Here is a 14096-nt window from a genome sequence, read left to right on the forward strand (position 1 = left end):
ATTAAAGAATTGAAGCCTTTAATTGTGACCATTGTAACTTTAGAGTACATTTCCCCCCACATTATCATTACTGGAAGATCTAAATAAATGGTTTCTGACAGGTGTCATGATATTCTGTGTCATGGTGTTTCTATATTTGCGCGTATGTGTTTTCATTAACTTGGCCCTGCACTTTTAATTGACCGTCTATCTTTCTGTCTTTCTCTTTTATTTTACATTACGGTAATTAAAGTGTCATTCCCTGAGCGCAAGTACAATGACAGAATGAGTTTGTAGTGACTCACGGAAGACAGACATGTGAAATCACAGCATTTTCTGACGAATGTTTTTTTCAAAATGCATATAGAGATTACCTATGCGAACTAATTGTTTCCTATATATTTCATGCAGTGTACTTTTGACAACACTGTTAAAAGCATTACATTTTAACACTTGCAATGATGTATGAGTATGTATACGTTTTAAATAGTTTAGTATGCATGTGTGTGCGTGCTGGAGGAGTGCTTAAAATCAGTTAATACAGTATGAACGCCACTGGACCTGACTTTTGAATATTGATATTAAAGTCAATAGTGAAAACACAATGTCTGGATTTAGTATAATCACCATTCAAACTGCGTTATAATTCACAGAATTGATATAATTGCAAGTCTAATTGTATTTTTTGTGTATGTGAAGATTCATGTGTGTGACTGAGAGAGATTATGTGTACTGTATAGCATCGTATTTGTTGATCTCTTCATGCTGTGTGTTCTGTTCTCAAACACATCACACACTGATCGAGGGGTGGCTGTGAACAAACATGCATGCACGTGAGAGTGTGTACGCATGCATGTGAGACTCTTGTGTGTGTGTGTGTGTGTGTGTGTGTGTGTGTTTGTGTGTGTGTGTGTGTGTGTGTGTGAGTGTAGTATGTATGTGTGGGTATGTTTCATATCTAGGTGTGTGTATGCATGTGTGTACTGTATGTAGGTGTTTGTTTGTAGAAGCATAGTTCTGTATAGCTAAATGTGTGTGCTGTTCGCATGGTTGTTTGTGTGTGTGCATGTGCCCATGATGATGTTATGAGTTCCATCAGTGTGTGAGTAAATGTACTAAAGAGTCTCTAACACAAAAGAGGAGAAATCCAAACACAATATACTTACACTGCAATTCCTCACATATCCAAGCTTAGATAGAAAAGAAAACACACAATCAATAGCTGTCTCACTCTGATGGCATGAGCTCTTAATCTAACACCTCTCTCTCTTTTTATGGACGTCCTCGCATGGCTAAACAGCAGATGCTGAAGGTTTGGCTGCTTTCAGTTTTGGGAAAATAAACAATAATATGGGTCCTGTCTTACTAAAGACAAATTTTTGTTCTTGAGCAGCCATCTGTGGGTCTTTAGGAACCAACTGCATTTAAAAGATAAATAAGAGTGACTGACCAATATTTTGTGAGCAAGTAAAAAAATGATTTCGTCCTAAATAGAGATCTATCAAAAACTAGATTTGTCTAGCTGTCCGTAATGGGGAGCCCCCAGACTCCAAAATGACTAAATGGCAACATAATCAACTGCTAAATGAATCAAATGTATGTGAATTTTGTATACTTTTTGGCCTAGAGAATTTAGTAACACTAAACAAAGTTAAAGAAGAGAAAAGTGATGTTAGAAAGAGGGAGCCTAATTGGCTGAAGGGACAGGAAGAGGCGGAGATTGAGCGGCTCTTTACCTTGTTGCGTTTGAAGTAGGCACGTCGACAGGCAGCGAAGCATTTCTCACTACAGAAACTCTTCAGCTCAGAGCCCATACTGAGAGAATATCGCTTAACTCCCACCTTCTGACACCACGCACACATTATCTGAACATTAGAGGTGTCCTCCTCTGAGACAGAGAAAAAGAGATAGAGAGAGGAGATATCAAGTTGTAATTTTAATTTGTTTATCTTTTCTGCCCAACGTAAACACAACAACAAAAAACAAGTGCACTGAAAAGAAAAAGGTTATATGAATATAAATTCATATTTATACTCAAAGATTGTGACGTCATAAATTGGATCTACTGGTGAGAATATCGCACAGTATATTTAAGACAGAATATTTGAAAGACAGTATATAAAATACACACACATACACGGAGTCTGTTTCAAGACCACCCTACCAAGAAAGGGTTTAAAGAAACCTGTCATGATACATTGCTCAACACACATCAAGATGTTTCTTGATTTGTGTGCATCAATCAGTCTGCCTACAATATATCTCAACACACGTCATAAGATATTACTATCTTTCCCATCATGCTCTACTTACAACCAGTGGCTTGCGGGCACAAGTGTTCGGTTTTGTGCACATTTGTGCGTGTTGGGGAATGGGGGTGGGGTGTGCTTCTAGGGACCACATAGATGTATGCACAAAGCCAATTAATTCAAATATGATTGACATTGCCACACTGTTTACTTTTGGTTCGTTTTTTGAGCTGTAATCTTCTAAGATCTATAAGCATGACATTGAAGCTCAGTCTGAGCGTGTGATTTCTGTTTTAATGTGTCTGCTCGTGTCAAATGATTCCTCCACATCTTTCACACTCTCACCCTTCAGCAGCTCCTTAATGATCGGACAAATGTGAGAATGTGGGGAGAAAACGTCTGAGTAGATTTAATCTGTCTTCTCAACCGTCTCTCTCTCTCTCTCTCTCTCTCTCTCTCTCTCTCTCTCTCTATCTTTTGTAATGAGTAAAGCGAATTATGTTGTGAAAGAAAATAACTAATAGCTATGTTAAACATTTCTATAGGCTGAACTCTGAACATACATGTTTCATTATTCTAAAATAATTCAGACGTATTGAATCAGGAAACAAATGAAAAAGAAATGGAAACAGTGTATCAACCTAGCACGGGAGGTGTTCAAAATCAATTGACGTAAGTGTTGTCTCAGATTTTTTAAGATGTGCAGTGTAATCCAGCCCTCAAGTACAATTCCTTCAAAATTCAGAAACTTGAAATAAACCGAACAAGCATTATGCATTGTGGTCGACCGATTATCGAACAAGGCGATTATCGACGTCGATATAAAGCATTTTTTTCTTGCGCAGAGCGCTCTATTTCACATGATCCGCACAAGCCCTTAACAATGGCACAACAAAACAGCAACATTCTTCATTAAATATGTTGATTTTACTGCGCGTTTGGCCGATGTCACAGACAGTCTCTGTTCCTCTACAACCCTCAAAACACCCTAATAGAAATGCACCATGGCAATCCTGTTTATTTTTCCTGAGCTCAGCTTCTCAAAGCCTCACTGAGTTGCATCTTTAAGAGAGAGATGTGTCTATGTGTGTGTTCGTGGAACATCCGGTGGTGGAGCACCACATACCTGCACTTCAAAAGCCCTCTGTCACTATGTGCATGCTCATGAATTATTTAATAGCGCCATAGGCAAGGGGCGGGCATGAGGTTGGGGGGCCGTTGGCTTCTGTTGCCGTGGTGGTTAGCAGGTCTACACCATCTGTTTCTCACCATATCACAGATTCACACACAAATACATCCACACACACTTTGCACACTCGTTTGGGGATGTGCCACACTATGGTGCCACCCTATTAGACATTAGGGTTTTGGCCTGCTGAATTATGGACAGAACAGTTACTTTGAATTTGTCTTAAGAAAAGCAGAACAGATCACCACATTCTACATGTATTAATGTTTTGATCAAGGACATTTTTATTTCAATTTTTTCTGCTTTTCTTTTTCATTTTAAGCTGCTTTGAAACAATGCAACTTTGTTAAAAGTGCTATATAAATAAACTTGACTTGGGCAGAACATTTTTTTCTGGCTTAAACAAACATTCATTTAGTGCAAGCCATCAACATCTATAAAGGAACATTTAGTTTTATGTTGTATGTGGGCATGTGAACACCAAATTCAGATGAACAAGGTTGACAGATTTCAGATGCACCCATGCATTTACATTTATTCATTTGGCAGACGCTTTTATCCAAAGCGACTTACAAGTAGTTTTTTGTTACTGTGGCACATTACTGCAGAGCAATCAGGGGTAAGGTACCTTGCTCAAGGGCCCTTCAGTCATGACCTGCTGGCACTGAGATTAGAACCGGCAACCTTCTGATCACGAGCCCAACGCTCTAACCATGTTTTGTGCTTTTGGTGTTTCTAGGCTTTCAAGGACACGCATTAAAACATCCCACTTCAGGCTCTTACCTGCTGGTGCTTTGATCAGAGGGGGCGGGATTAAGGGCACTATGATTGGCATGCCTCCATGCTCCTTGGAGGAGGAAGGGTTTGCAGGTGCCTCGGCCGGCACTCCATTACGTGATGTCGGAGTGGAGCCAGAGCTGTTGGCGTGTGGAGGAGAACCAGTGCTGTTCTCCACTGTGGATGGTTTTGGCAAAGAGTTCTCTAGAGAGGAGAAAGTGGAAAAGAAACATAATCACACATTTGTAATGTCTCACACATTACACGAGGTAAGAGGGATCTACAGTATATTTAAAATAAACTCATAGAAAATGTCCCTGTCATTTATTCTATAAATTCATATGACTACTCATAATTACAAATGTGATAATCATGTTCAACTACTCCTTTAAGGTGTAACAGAGTCTGCTCACTAGTGTTTTAAATAGTGACATACATTCACCTGCAGTCGCAACAAAATTCAACAAGAGCACCCAAAACAGATGACTGGTAGCTATTAGAAATGCCCATTTGTAAGTCTAACAGCATGTTCATTTGGAGAGGATCACGGCTAAACGAGTTAATTAAGTCTGATTGTCCTTTGCATAATCTCTCCACTTCCAGCGACATCAGCTAACAATGCCCAAATATCGTAATCTGGAGCCGTGGATTTGTCTGACGGCAGAAAGTAATTACCGCCAGCGTCACATGGCAAGGCGTGGTAGGTTAGAGAAATTTGGCTAGTGCATGCTAGACGGGAACTTTGTAGTGCTTAAATAACAAATTTCTTTAAAAGGGGTGTATGTACTTAGCAAGGAATTAGATAGCTTATTGTGTTGGCATCTCTTTCTGTCCCCACAGGGCTGCAGGAAAAACTGTCTGACAGTTTAAGACTCTTTAATGCTTTGGCACGAAGGGCAGCCAAGAGACAGCATGGGGCGCGCAAAGATAAAAGCAACGGGTTTATCATAGTGTTCTTGGGGGAACGATGGAGAGAAAGTTTTTAACTGTGCATTTGCTTGTAACAACATTTAAAGCTCTGTGCGTAAAGTCTGATTACAGTCAGTGTTCTGGATTTTGGGTGATTAATTATCTTAAGGCTCATTCTGGTGGCAATCGGGTTTCCAAAATGAATCTAAAAGAGCCTATGGAGAATTAAGATTTGGTAAAAAGCAAAAAAAATATTTGTGTCTAATGTAGAGAGGGTTTAGAAAGTACACTTAGTTTCTAAAACTTTCTCCAAAGGGACATTTCACCCAAAGAATATAAATCTGGCTCTGTATACTCACCGTCATGTCTAATTCTATAAAACCTTCTTTACATTTTAGTGAATGGTGAAGGGCAGTTATGGTCACTGTTTCATTTCATTGTTTGGAAAAAGCAGCCAGATTCAGTTTTATTAGCGTGAGTAATTGATGATGTGTAAATAAAGTTCTGTATTGTGCTCACCTTTCAGGACAGAGATGTGGTGCCGCATTTCTCCACCTGGGTAGTTACGGATGTCAATGTCGTCTGAGTCTCGTAACTCCACTTTGTCATATCCGTACCATCCAAGCAACTCATTCATTGTGTTTTCTGCAAAACTCTGTGGGAGAGAGAAGACAAGGTAAAATGCAGTTTACAGTTTTATTATTTGTCATGACAACACTGCTGTACTTTGTACTATCAGCTATATCTGAAATAAAAAAAATTATGAAGGTCAGATTTTAAGAATCATTAAAAATGAATCATAAAAGAAAAACAGAAACATATAGGAAATCTGTAAAAGGATCATTGTTGATCCCTGTTTTCTGCGTGCAGTTTGTTTAGAAGGCATATTGAACTGAGACGGTCAATATAAGAAACCTCTGAGTGGCAGATTTTGCAATGTGGATAAACAGAAATCTCCACAGGGAATACTGTAAACCAAGGCCAAAGCCAGTTCCATCCAAGAAATCCGCTCATGGACAAACTAAATTTGACTGAAAATAGCTGCAAGAGTTTAAGCCGTGTATCCCGCGTAAAATTTATAGGGCAAAGCACTATGAACATATCAAAACTGAACAGAGCGTTGAAACCTATGCAATTCTACCGATTAGAAGGTTTAGATTTTCATTTAAACAATCACACAGCCGCAATCATCATCAGCTTGAAACTGTTTTTAAGACAGAGGTGTTATTCATATAAAGTAATATAAAACCCTGCTTTTATTCTGTGCAGACAAAAAACTATACAATTTGACTAAATAAAATGTAATGAGATAAAATAAATCACAATAGACTTCAAAATGCAACCCTTTACTAACAGCCTGACTATGTTTTTCTAAATGACATATTCTCTATTTATTTTTCTTCTATTACTTTCTGCTATATCTTTATTTATTTGATCTATAGAATTATAAACACAATTTCATGAAGATATAAACATTATTAATATTACTGTGAATTATATTTGTATTATTAAGAAGTATTTTATTATTCAGATATGTCATTTTATTACCTCATATCTATTTAAAAAATGTAGTCATGCAAGACTGGTTCTAGACTGTAATTTATATAATATATTTCTTTAGATTGTGTAATTCTGAATATACAAATGCTGTTATACAAGTATTATTGTTTGTTATAGTTTATATGCAATAAAAACGGTCCAGATATGTATGTGTTTATGTGTATTCAGTCTTTTTCATATAAATATTGTTTATTTCTGGCTCTCACCATCAAGTAGGGCGAGTTGCCATGGAGATTGCCTGCCTGTCCCACCCCTGGGAGGGGCCGATTGGACGGGACCTGATGAGACATGAGTCAACAACTGTCAATCAAACATAGAAATGTTCAGTGAATTGCATTACCTTACAAGCAGCAAACTGTTGTTTTGTGTTGTGTCGGGTGTATGCTTAGTTGTGACGGGTGTCCCTTTACATTTACTACAGTGAATTGCAACTTACAATTTGCAACAACTTAGCTACATTGTATTTATACAATCTTAGCTACAAAGTAGTTTAACAAAACATAACAAAACATTTAACCATAAAAACAAAATCAATGTTTTAAAAAGCTTGCATTGTTTTATGTTTACAACAGGCTACAAACTAAAGAACACTTCGTTTCCCTCTGGGAGTTTCCCTGCACTTCCAGCGCATGGCCACTAGGTGTCTGTCCTGTCTGTGAAGTGTAAGGTGAGGAGTGTTTTAGGATCGAGTTCACAAGGTCAGTCAGAAATCACACCCTGTCCACAGGAAACCCTATTGAACTGTATCACTGCAGCACAAATCAATCAAGAATTACATGAGGTCTGTTCTAAACTGGTCCAAACTTCTGAGTTTTAAAACACTGACCGGTGTTTAGAGGGCTCAGCTTCCTCAAGCTGACTTGACCTACTCATCACAGATCAAAGGTGAGGTCATTCAATTTCATGTTGATATGTATATTGACGGTTTCAAAGCAACAACATAAACAAACGTTGCTGCTCATGCGCGTTTTGGTGCCACAAACTTAACTTGTATTCCGGAACAGTATTAAAAATGAGCGAATTGTACTCAAAACTGTGTAAAGGTTCATTTATCCAAAAAATTTTATGTGTGTTTAACGATTGTGATATTTGGAGTTTTACAAAAATTAAAATGTTAACTTCCAATAATGTCAGAACGATTCCCAGCATGCTTTGTGTGGACTGTGAACTGGATAATGGAAATATATCACGAAATGACGTTTTATTTTTTGTATTTATATCAAGATAACAATAACAACAGGAGGAGGCTTAGAAATGTTCAGTATTCTGTTATTTAAAGAGTGTTTTAACATTAGTGATTTTAAGAGGTTACCCTTGTGCAGATGAGTAGAGCATTTCCCTATGCTGAAAACAGACTCTATTAATTTGTCATTTTAGAAATTGATATGCAGGATTGACAATACTACAAATGAAATTGGCTGTTGGGCCTTCATGATAACATTGATAAGTGTTCAAACTGAATCTTAAGTAAATGTAAAATAGTATATGTCAAATGATGTTTATTCAAAGTTAAGCATGTTGAGTTTACTGTCTTGTTTTTAGTGTTCTTTACTCAAAATAATTAAGTTAATCAACGTAAAAGTTTCAAGGTAATACATTTCCACACATTTTTTAATTATCTTAATTTGTCAGTGTTATATCCACAAAGAATAAAATCCTCGTAGATTATTTCTGAAAACAAGCAAAAGAAATAACAAGTAAATTACATTAGCTAGCAAGTTTAAAGTATATCTAGCGAGTATTACTTTACTATTACTTAATTATTTTACTACATTTACATGTACATTCAGATTAATACATGATGATATGGACAGGACAATTAAACATTGGTGGCTTAAACTGTAAAAAGCAGACCTCCTGTAATAGCTCCATGAACACGAACCTCCTTGTTAAAGATGCCCGTTTTATAAAACATGCAGTTACAAGGTACAGAAGAAAGCCATGACCATTTATGTATCCTTAATTGCATTGTCTTTTTTTAATCTAGCCAATTATCTTGAGTTCTGTTAAATGTTCAGGGTTTTGCATAACAATCTGCTCTAAATGTTACTTCTTTTCGGAATTGCAAACTGAAATTCCCTGCACTCCTCCCCTCTGAAGGCTGCCCAATAATTACACCAGCATGATAAAACCCCCAAATCACTATAAAAAAACAACAGAAAAGTGAGAGATACTGTATTTCTGTCCCTGTAGAGACTAAATCAAATAGGAAACGATTTGAGAGAATGCTTTTTCACAGCAGACTGAATATCAGCAAGAAAAGTTAGGAGATATGAAACAGCAAATCTCATTCCCTCTCTGCCTCCTCTCTGTTCGTTGTGATTTTGACGGCGGGGGGAATCGGACACCCTGCTTGCAGTAACAAGAGTAGGTCACTGTACACCATGATAAAATCCCCTCTCCCTTCACCAACTTTCCTTCTGACCAACCTCTCTTTCCCAACCCACACTTTTCCATTCCCTTCTTGCTCTTTACTCGTCCCTCTCTCATGTTAAATATCACTTGCTTTTTCTCTCTTCTATACTCTCTCTCTCTCCCACTGCTACGCTCTGCTTTCATTTCCATCTACCTTCCTTGATATCCGATCCTGCCTGTATTCTCAGTTTACAGTTTTTACAGCTTAGGCTGCCTATTGCTGTATACATTCCATTCTCCTCACTCTCTCTCCTCTCTCCATCTGGGCAATCACAAGCACAGGCTTATTTTACCATGCACATGAAAGCAGACATAGATGAAGGCAACACTGTCAGACATCTCTCTCTTCATTTCAGTTTCTCTCTTTGAGGAATAATCTGACCTTGTTCTGTCTTTTTTCCATCTTTCTTGTAAGCAAGAGAAAATTTAAACAAAGAATTGTTTTAAATGCATCAAAGCCAGGGACTCCTCAGACACAGTGTGTGTGTGTTGGTGGAAACCTGATACCTGAGAGGGAGAAATTCATAATGCTCGGGTCTCATGTTCCTACTGAGGCAATAAGAGAAAACTGCACACCAAACACAGAACACAGATTATATTTGCAGACACCTAATGTGTTACAGTGTGTTTTCAGGTTACACCGTAAAATACAATGTTTGTGCTGAGCGTGTCAGAGTAATTTACGTAGGTATCAGCCGTCAGACAGGAAGACAGTATCTCAACACTTTTACTCCACCTCTGAAAAAAAACATCACCTGAACTGCTGGTGACTTGATCTTTTCTTGATGAAAGAGAGAATGAACTGAGAGAAAGGATGGCAAGAAAGTTAACTGAAAATAACAATTAACGTGGAAGTATTCGATAACCTCGATGTGATTTTTCACTCTGTTATAGCGACACCTGTTCACACATGTATCTCAGACCCCTCAAACAGACCCTAGCTCTAAACCCTCCTCTTGTTACTCTACACCGCGTATCAAATTTAGCTTTGATTCCGCAGAACCTGATCTGTGTCTGTTGACGCAAATGTTTGGGGAAAAGTTTTGTTTTGTCTCCATGGCTTTGCCGTTTCCTGTTTTTCATGTTACATGGGTGTGATCCACGCACATTGTATGCATGTTCACACATCTGAGATGTTTGTATCTGCTTAAGACCACCGTCCTCAATTGTGCCGGTGTACGTGTGGTCCATCTAGGGGACCTCGAGTCTAGAGGTTTTTGGGGGATAACTTCATCTAGGGTTCTTGTGTGTATAATGATAAGAGTATGTACTGTATTCGGCATAGGGAGCGGATGTAGTCATTTAAGACAAAAAAGTTTATAAGACCCCTAATTGTTATATATAGTTATGGCTGTTCATGTATGTTTATGGTACCTGAAAAAGGTACCCGTAAGTAATAATAAGCAAATATATTTTTTCAATTTGTCTAGACATCACAGGATAAGAGGATGTCGCCAAATATATCCATCTGATAGTGTGTGTTATAACGAAACCGAATTTTGTTTAAAATGGAAATGTGAGTTTGTGTGTCTATATAAAATTATTATTATTTATGAAATGTATATAATTTGTCTGTTGTGGACCTCAAATAAGAGCATGCACAGGTCAAAACGAAACATTTAGTTGTACATTAAATCAGTTTTTGAGAACTGCTGTTTGACCTCAGAATCTGTTTGTGTTTGACCTAAAATAGTCTGGTGGGTTTAAATGTGGTTAATGTTCCCTTCTCTCTGTCAGAATCAAGACAAAGATCAGCTTCAACCACAGCTCTGTGGTAAAATGACAAATACATGGATGAAATGACAGACTTGTGCCCGACTTGTACAACAAACACCCCTGACATTCACCACAAAGCTTTGGCCTTAAATTATGAAAATAATGGTGCACACATTGTCCATGGAATAGAATTGCAGCAAAGGAAGAAATGACTAAACCCATTCCAACTGTGCTATAACACTTTCTATCGTGAGCATACATTGTCCAGATTCTCTTCTCCACTCAACTATGAGATAAGAATTGCATTATGAAAATATAATTGCATTATTTTAAAAAAACAATACATTTCCTGATGAGCAACATCTAAATAAGCCAATACACACAGAAATAAAACTATTCCGATCCCATTCTTGTCAACAAAAATACCCATATTAAAGGAAAAAGTCAGCAATGTAAAGCAACGCACAGGCAGGCGTGTTTTTTGTTGTTAAAACAAGCACGGCTTACACAAAAAAAATCTGTATATGAATCAAAGCAAACCTCTCCACCAGGATCGTCAGCACTCCCAAAGCATATATCTGACATAAATAAATTATTTCCAGTAAAAATCCGTTTCTGCAAGGGCAGCATTGCATTTATTTCGTGCGTGCGTGCGTGCGCGCGCGTGTTAGTTACGTCAAACTGATAGGTGGTGTTTAAGGAGACCTGCGAGACGCACGCGTGGATCTTCGCTACAGGTCGATCAATATCTGTCAAATTTAGAGCCCCGGTGGACCAGAGCCTCGTGCAGGTCCCGTCAAATCGACACTGACAAGAAAGAACCCGAACAATTCTCAAACAATTCACAAAAACCCCAAACACAGAGACCAAAACACATGATTAAATGAATAAAAATGAAATGCGCTACGGTCCTTTATGTAGCCATGAGCATGAATTTAGTTTGTAAAGAGCACAGTGGGGCTTAATTATTGGGAATATATTCCGGCGTTTCCAAAACATTGCCCTGCATACCAGCTGATGCAAACGTATCAGACAATAAGCACCAGAAATCCAGGAGACAAAGCGCCTGTGTGCGCCTTCAAAAAATCCAAACATGCTGTTGTCGAATCCCACAATAAAAACCGGAAAAATATCATAGAGCTTTAATAAATGGGTGTGGGACTGCAAGTGCAAAATATGCCTAAAATGCGTTTTAAACATGCATCTGTAATAAGGAGAACAAGCTCAGTCAATGCTGCACATCTGGAGAATGGCCAGCAATTGCCATCGGAACAGCTGGACAGCTGCACACATCTAACCTTCTTTATTCGCCAGCCTTTCACTATTCGGATGTTTCTGTGATTCTGTTAAGTGGCCCCCTTGTTTAGCAGGGTGATAGTAACGGAGGTTGTAGTAGTAGTAACGGCAACTGTTTGACGCGATGACTGACGCACTGGATTTTCCATCAACTACCGCTGGAAGGAGGATTACACACCAAACTATAATATGAACAAGTTATGTTCATACGGTACTGGAGTTATATGAAAGCATTTCATGAAAATCAAAATGTATAGCATAGACTGAACATAAATATATGTAGCCTATTCATAATGTACACATTTATAAAGGCTGGGAATGTAGACTTGAGAGTGGTCCTTTAATTGAAACGGGTGGAAAATAACCCCGACCTGTTCTGCGTCCAAAAAAAATCTAAGTTAGCTGATTAACCCCAAACACACAGCGCGTGAATGAATCGCTTCTCTATATCCAGTCCGAGGGCGGAGCGGCGGTGCGCTTAACGCATCCAAAAACGACAAGCCTTTATGGGCGCTCGAGTCCCGCGCCAGAGAGAGAGCGCACAACCTACCTTCATCTCTGCGTTAATTTCCCTCTTCACGGGGTGAGCTGGTTTTCTGCTCCTCTTGTTTTCCGGAGGTCTTCCCTCTTTCTCCATCTCAGCCATGTTTTCTTTAAATCTCTGTCAATATTTGGGGGGTAAAACCCGGGAGCGCACGGCACTGCGTGAGGCGGGGCCGTTTTAGAGTTGCAAAGTGGCAGCGAATGGCAGGCGCGTCAGAAGCACCAGTGAAGTTGATGCTGCTGCTGCTGGTGGTGCTGCTGCTGCTGTTGCGGGCTCACAGTGCCCGGTCGAGTCAGCCATCTTCTGCCTGCTATTTCTCAGCGGTCTGTGCGTGAGCTGGAGCGAGCCCTCTCGGAAAGCCAACCGAGAGGTTGAGAAAAAAGAGCGAGCCAGACAGGGGGAGGGGCCTACGCCGTAACTCTATACTGCAACGCGGATCCCGTGAAGGCTATTTCCTCCCCAATTTTCCACAGATCGGTTTTCACCCAGGACTCCACGCGTGGCGGAGGTTGTTGTATTGGAGTGAATAGGTGCCGTTGTCTGACGTGTTATCGTTCGCCCCCTGCGCGTTATCAGCGCTCCACAGGGTGTGCGTAAAATTGTCTTGACACTGTTAATGAGAGAAACAGTCAAAGGGTCTTAATAATTTCCTATTAATTATTGTAGTGTAAACGCACGAACACACACACACACATTAAGTGTTGTAAAATCATCTGTCAAATGTGTCATTTAACTTCTCTGAAGCCAGAGATGAGTGGGTCGTTCTGTTCTGTGAAGGCAGAACATGTACACTGCACTGCCAGATGCAATATCTTGTTAGGTTCCAGCATGCTGTTGTGACAGATATCCTTGCAAGGTGTTAGATCATTTTGGAGTACAGGTTAATCTGCAACAAGCAGTTCACGTCATCAATCTCTTCATCAGCCATCAGACAAGGTTATTTTTTTAAAACAGACATGGCATTCATGCATTTGGAGATGCTTTCATTCAAATTACATTGCATTCAAAGTAGTCCATGCATTTCCTGGGAATCTTGTCATTTACCTTGGCATTGCTTGAGTTGCTCTAATGCTCTACTGTTTATTTTACAGGAACATTTGGGTCACACATGAGGGGTCAAACCTAAGATGTATGCAGCTGTAGCCTACAACATGAGGAATTAAGAGACTGCAATGATAAAAATCATGTACGTCTTTGGGTCGGCTAGCGTAAGTCTTTTATATGTATATAATATGAGCAAGCATGTCTGTTAATACTGTCGCCGATGTATTCCTTCTCAGGACGGGCACGGTGGCACGAGACCTTCCCTCTCCTCTGGCATGGAGCAAAGGCCGTCGTCCTTGAGAGCATATCGACATCCCGGCCCAGATCACTAGCAGATGCGCGGCTGCCTGAATGAGTGCATTGTTTAGCACACACTGCTCTGGCAGCCCTTGCCGAACATTAGCCCACGATAAACAGT

General features: G+C 39.3%; 1 protein-coding gene across 1 annotated transcript in view; it reads right to left on the reverse strand.

Annotated features, from left to right (window-relative positions):
- The window catches only part of sobpa (sine oculis binding protein homolog a), a 28073-nt gene extending 15086 nt beyond the window's left edge, over positions 1-12987 (reverse strand). Inside the window, exons 1-6 of the mRNA XM_079472426.1 lie at positions 12641-12987; positions 6870-6941; positions 5623-5758; positions 4201-4398; positions 1716-1867; positions 1146-1169 (exon numbers count right to left, since the gene is read on the reverse strand). Of these exons, the coding sequence (XP_079328552.1) occupies positions 1146-1169; positions 1716-1867; positions 4201-4398; positions 5623-5758; positions 6870-6941; positions 12641-12736 (678 nt within the window). The 5' untranslated portion in view covers positions 12737-12987. The remainder of the gene's footprint in view (positions 1-1145; positions 1170-1715; positions 1868-4200; positions 4399-5622; positions 5759-6869; positions 6942-12640) is intronic.
- Between the last annotated feature and the right edge of the window lie 1109 nt (positions 12988-14096).

Source organism: Barbatula barbatula, assembly GCF_947034865.1.
Source record: "Barbatula barbatula genome assembly, chromosome: 14".
Taxonomy (NCBI): domain Eukaryota; kingdom Metazoa; phylum Chordata; class Actinopteri; order Cypriniformes; family Nemacheilidae; genus Barbatula; species Barbatula barbatula.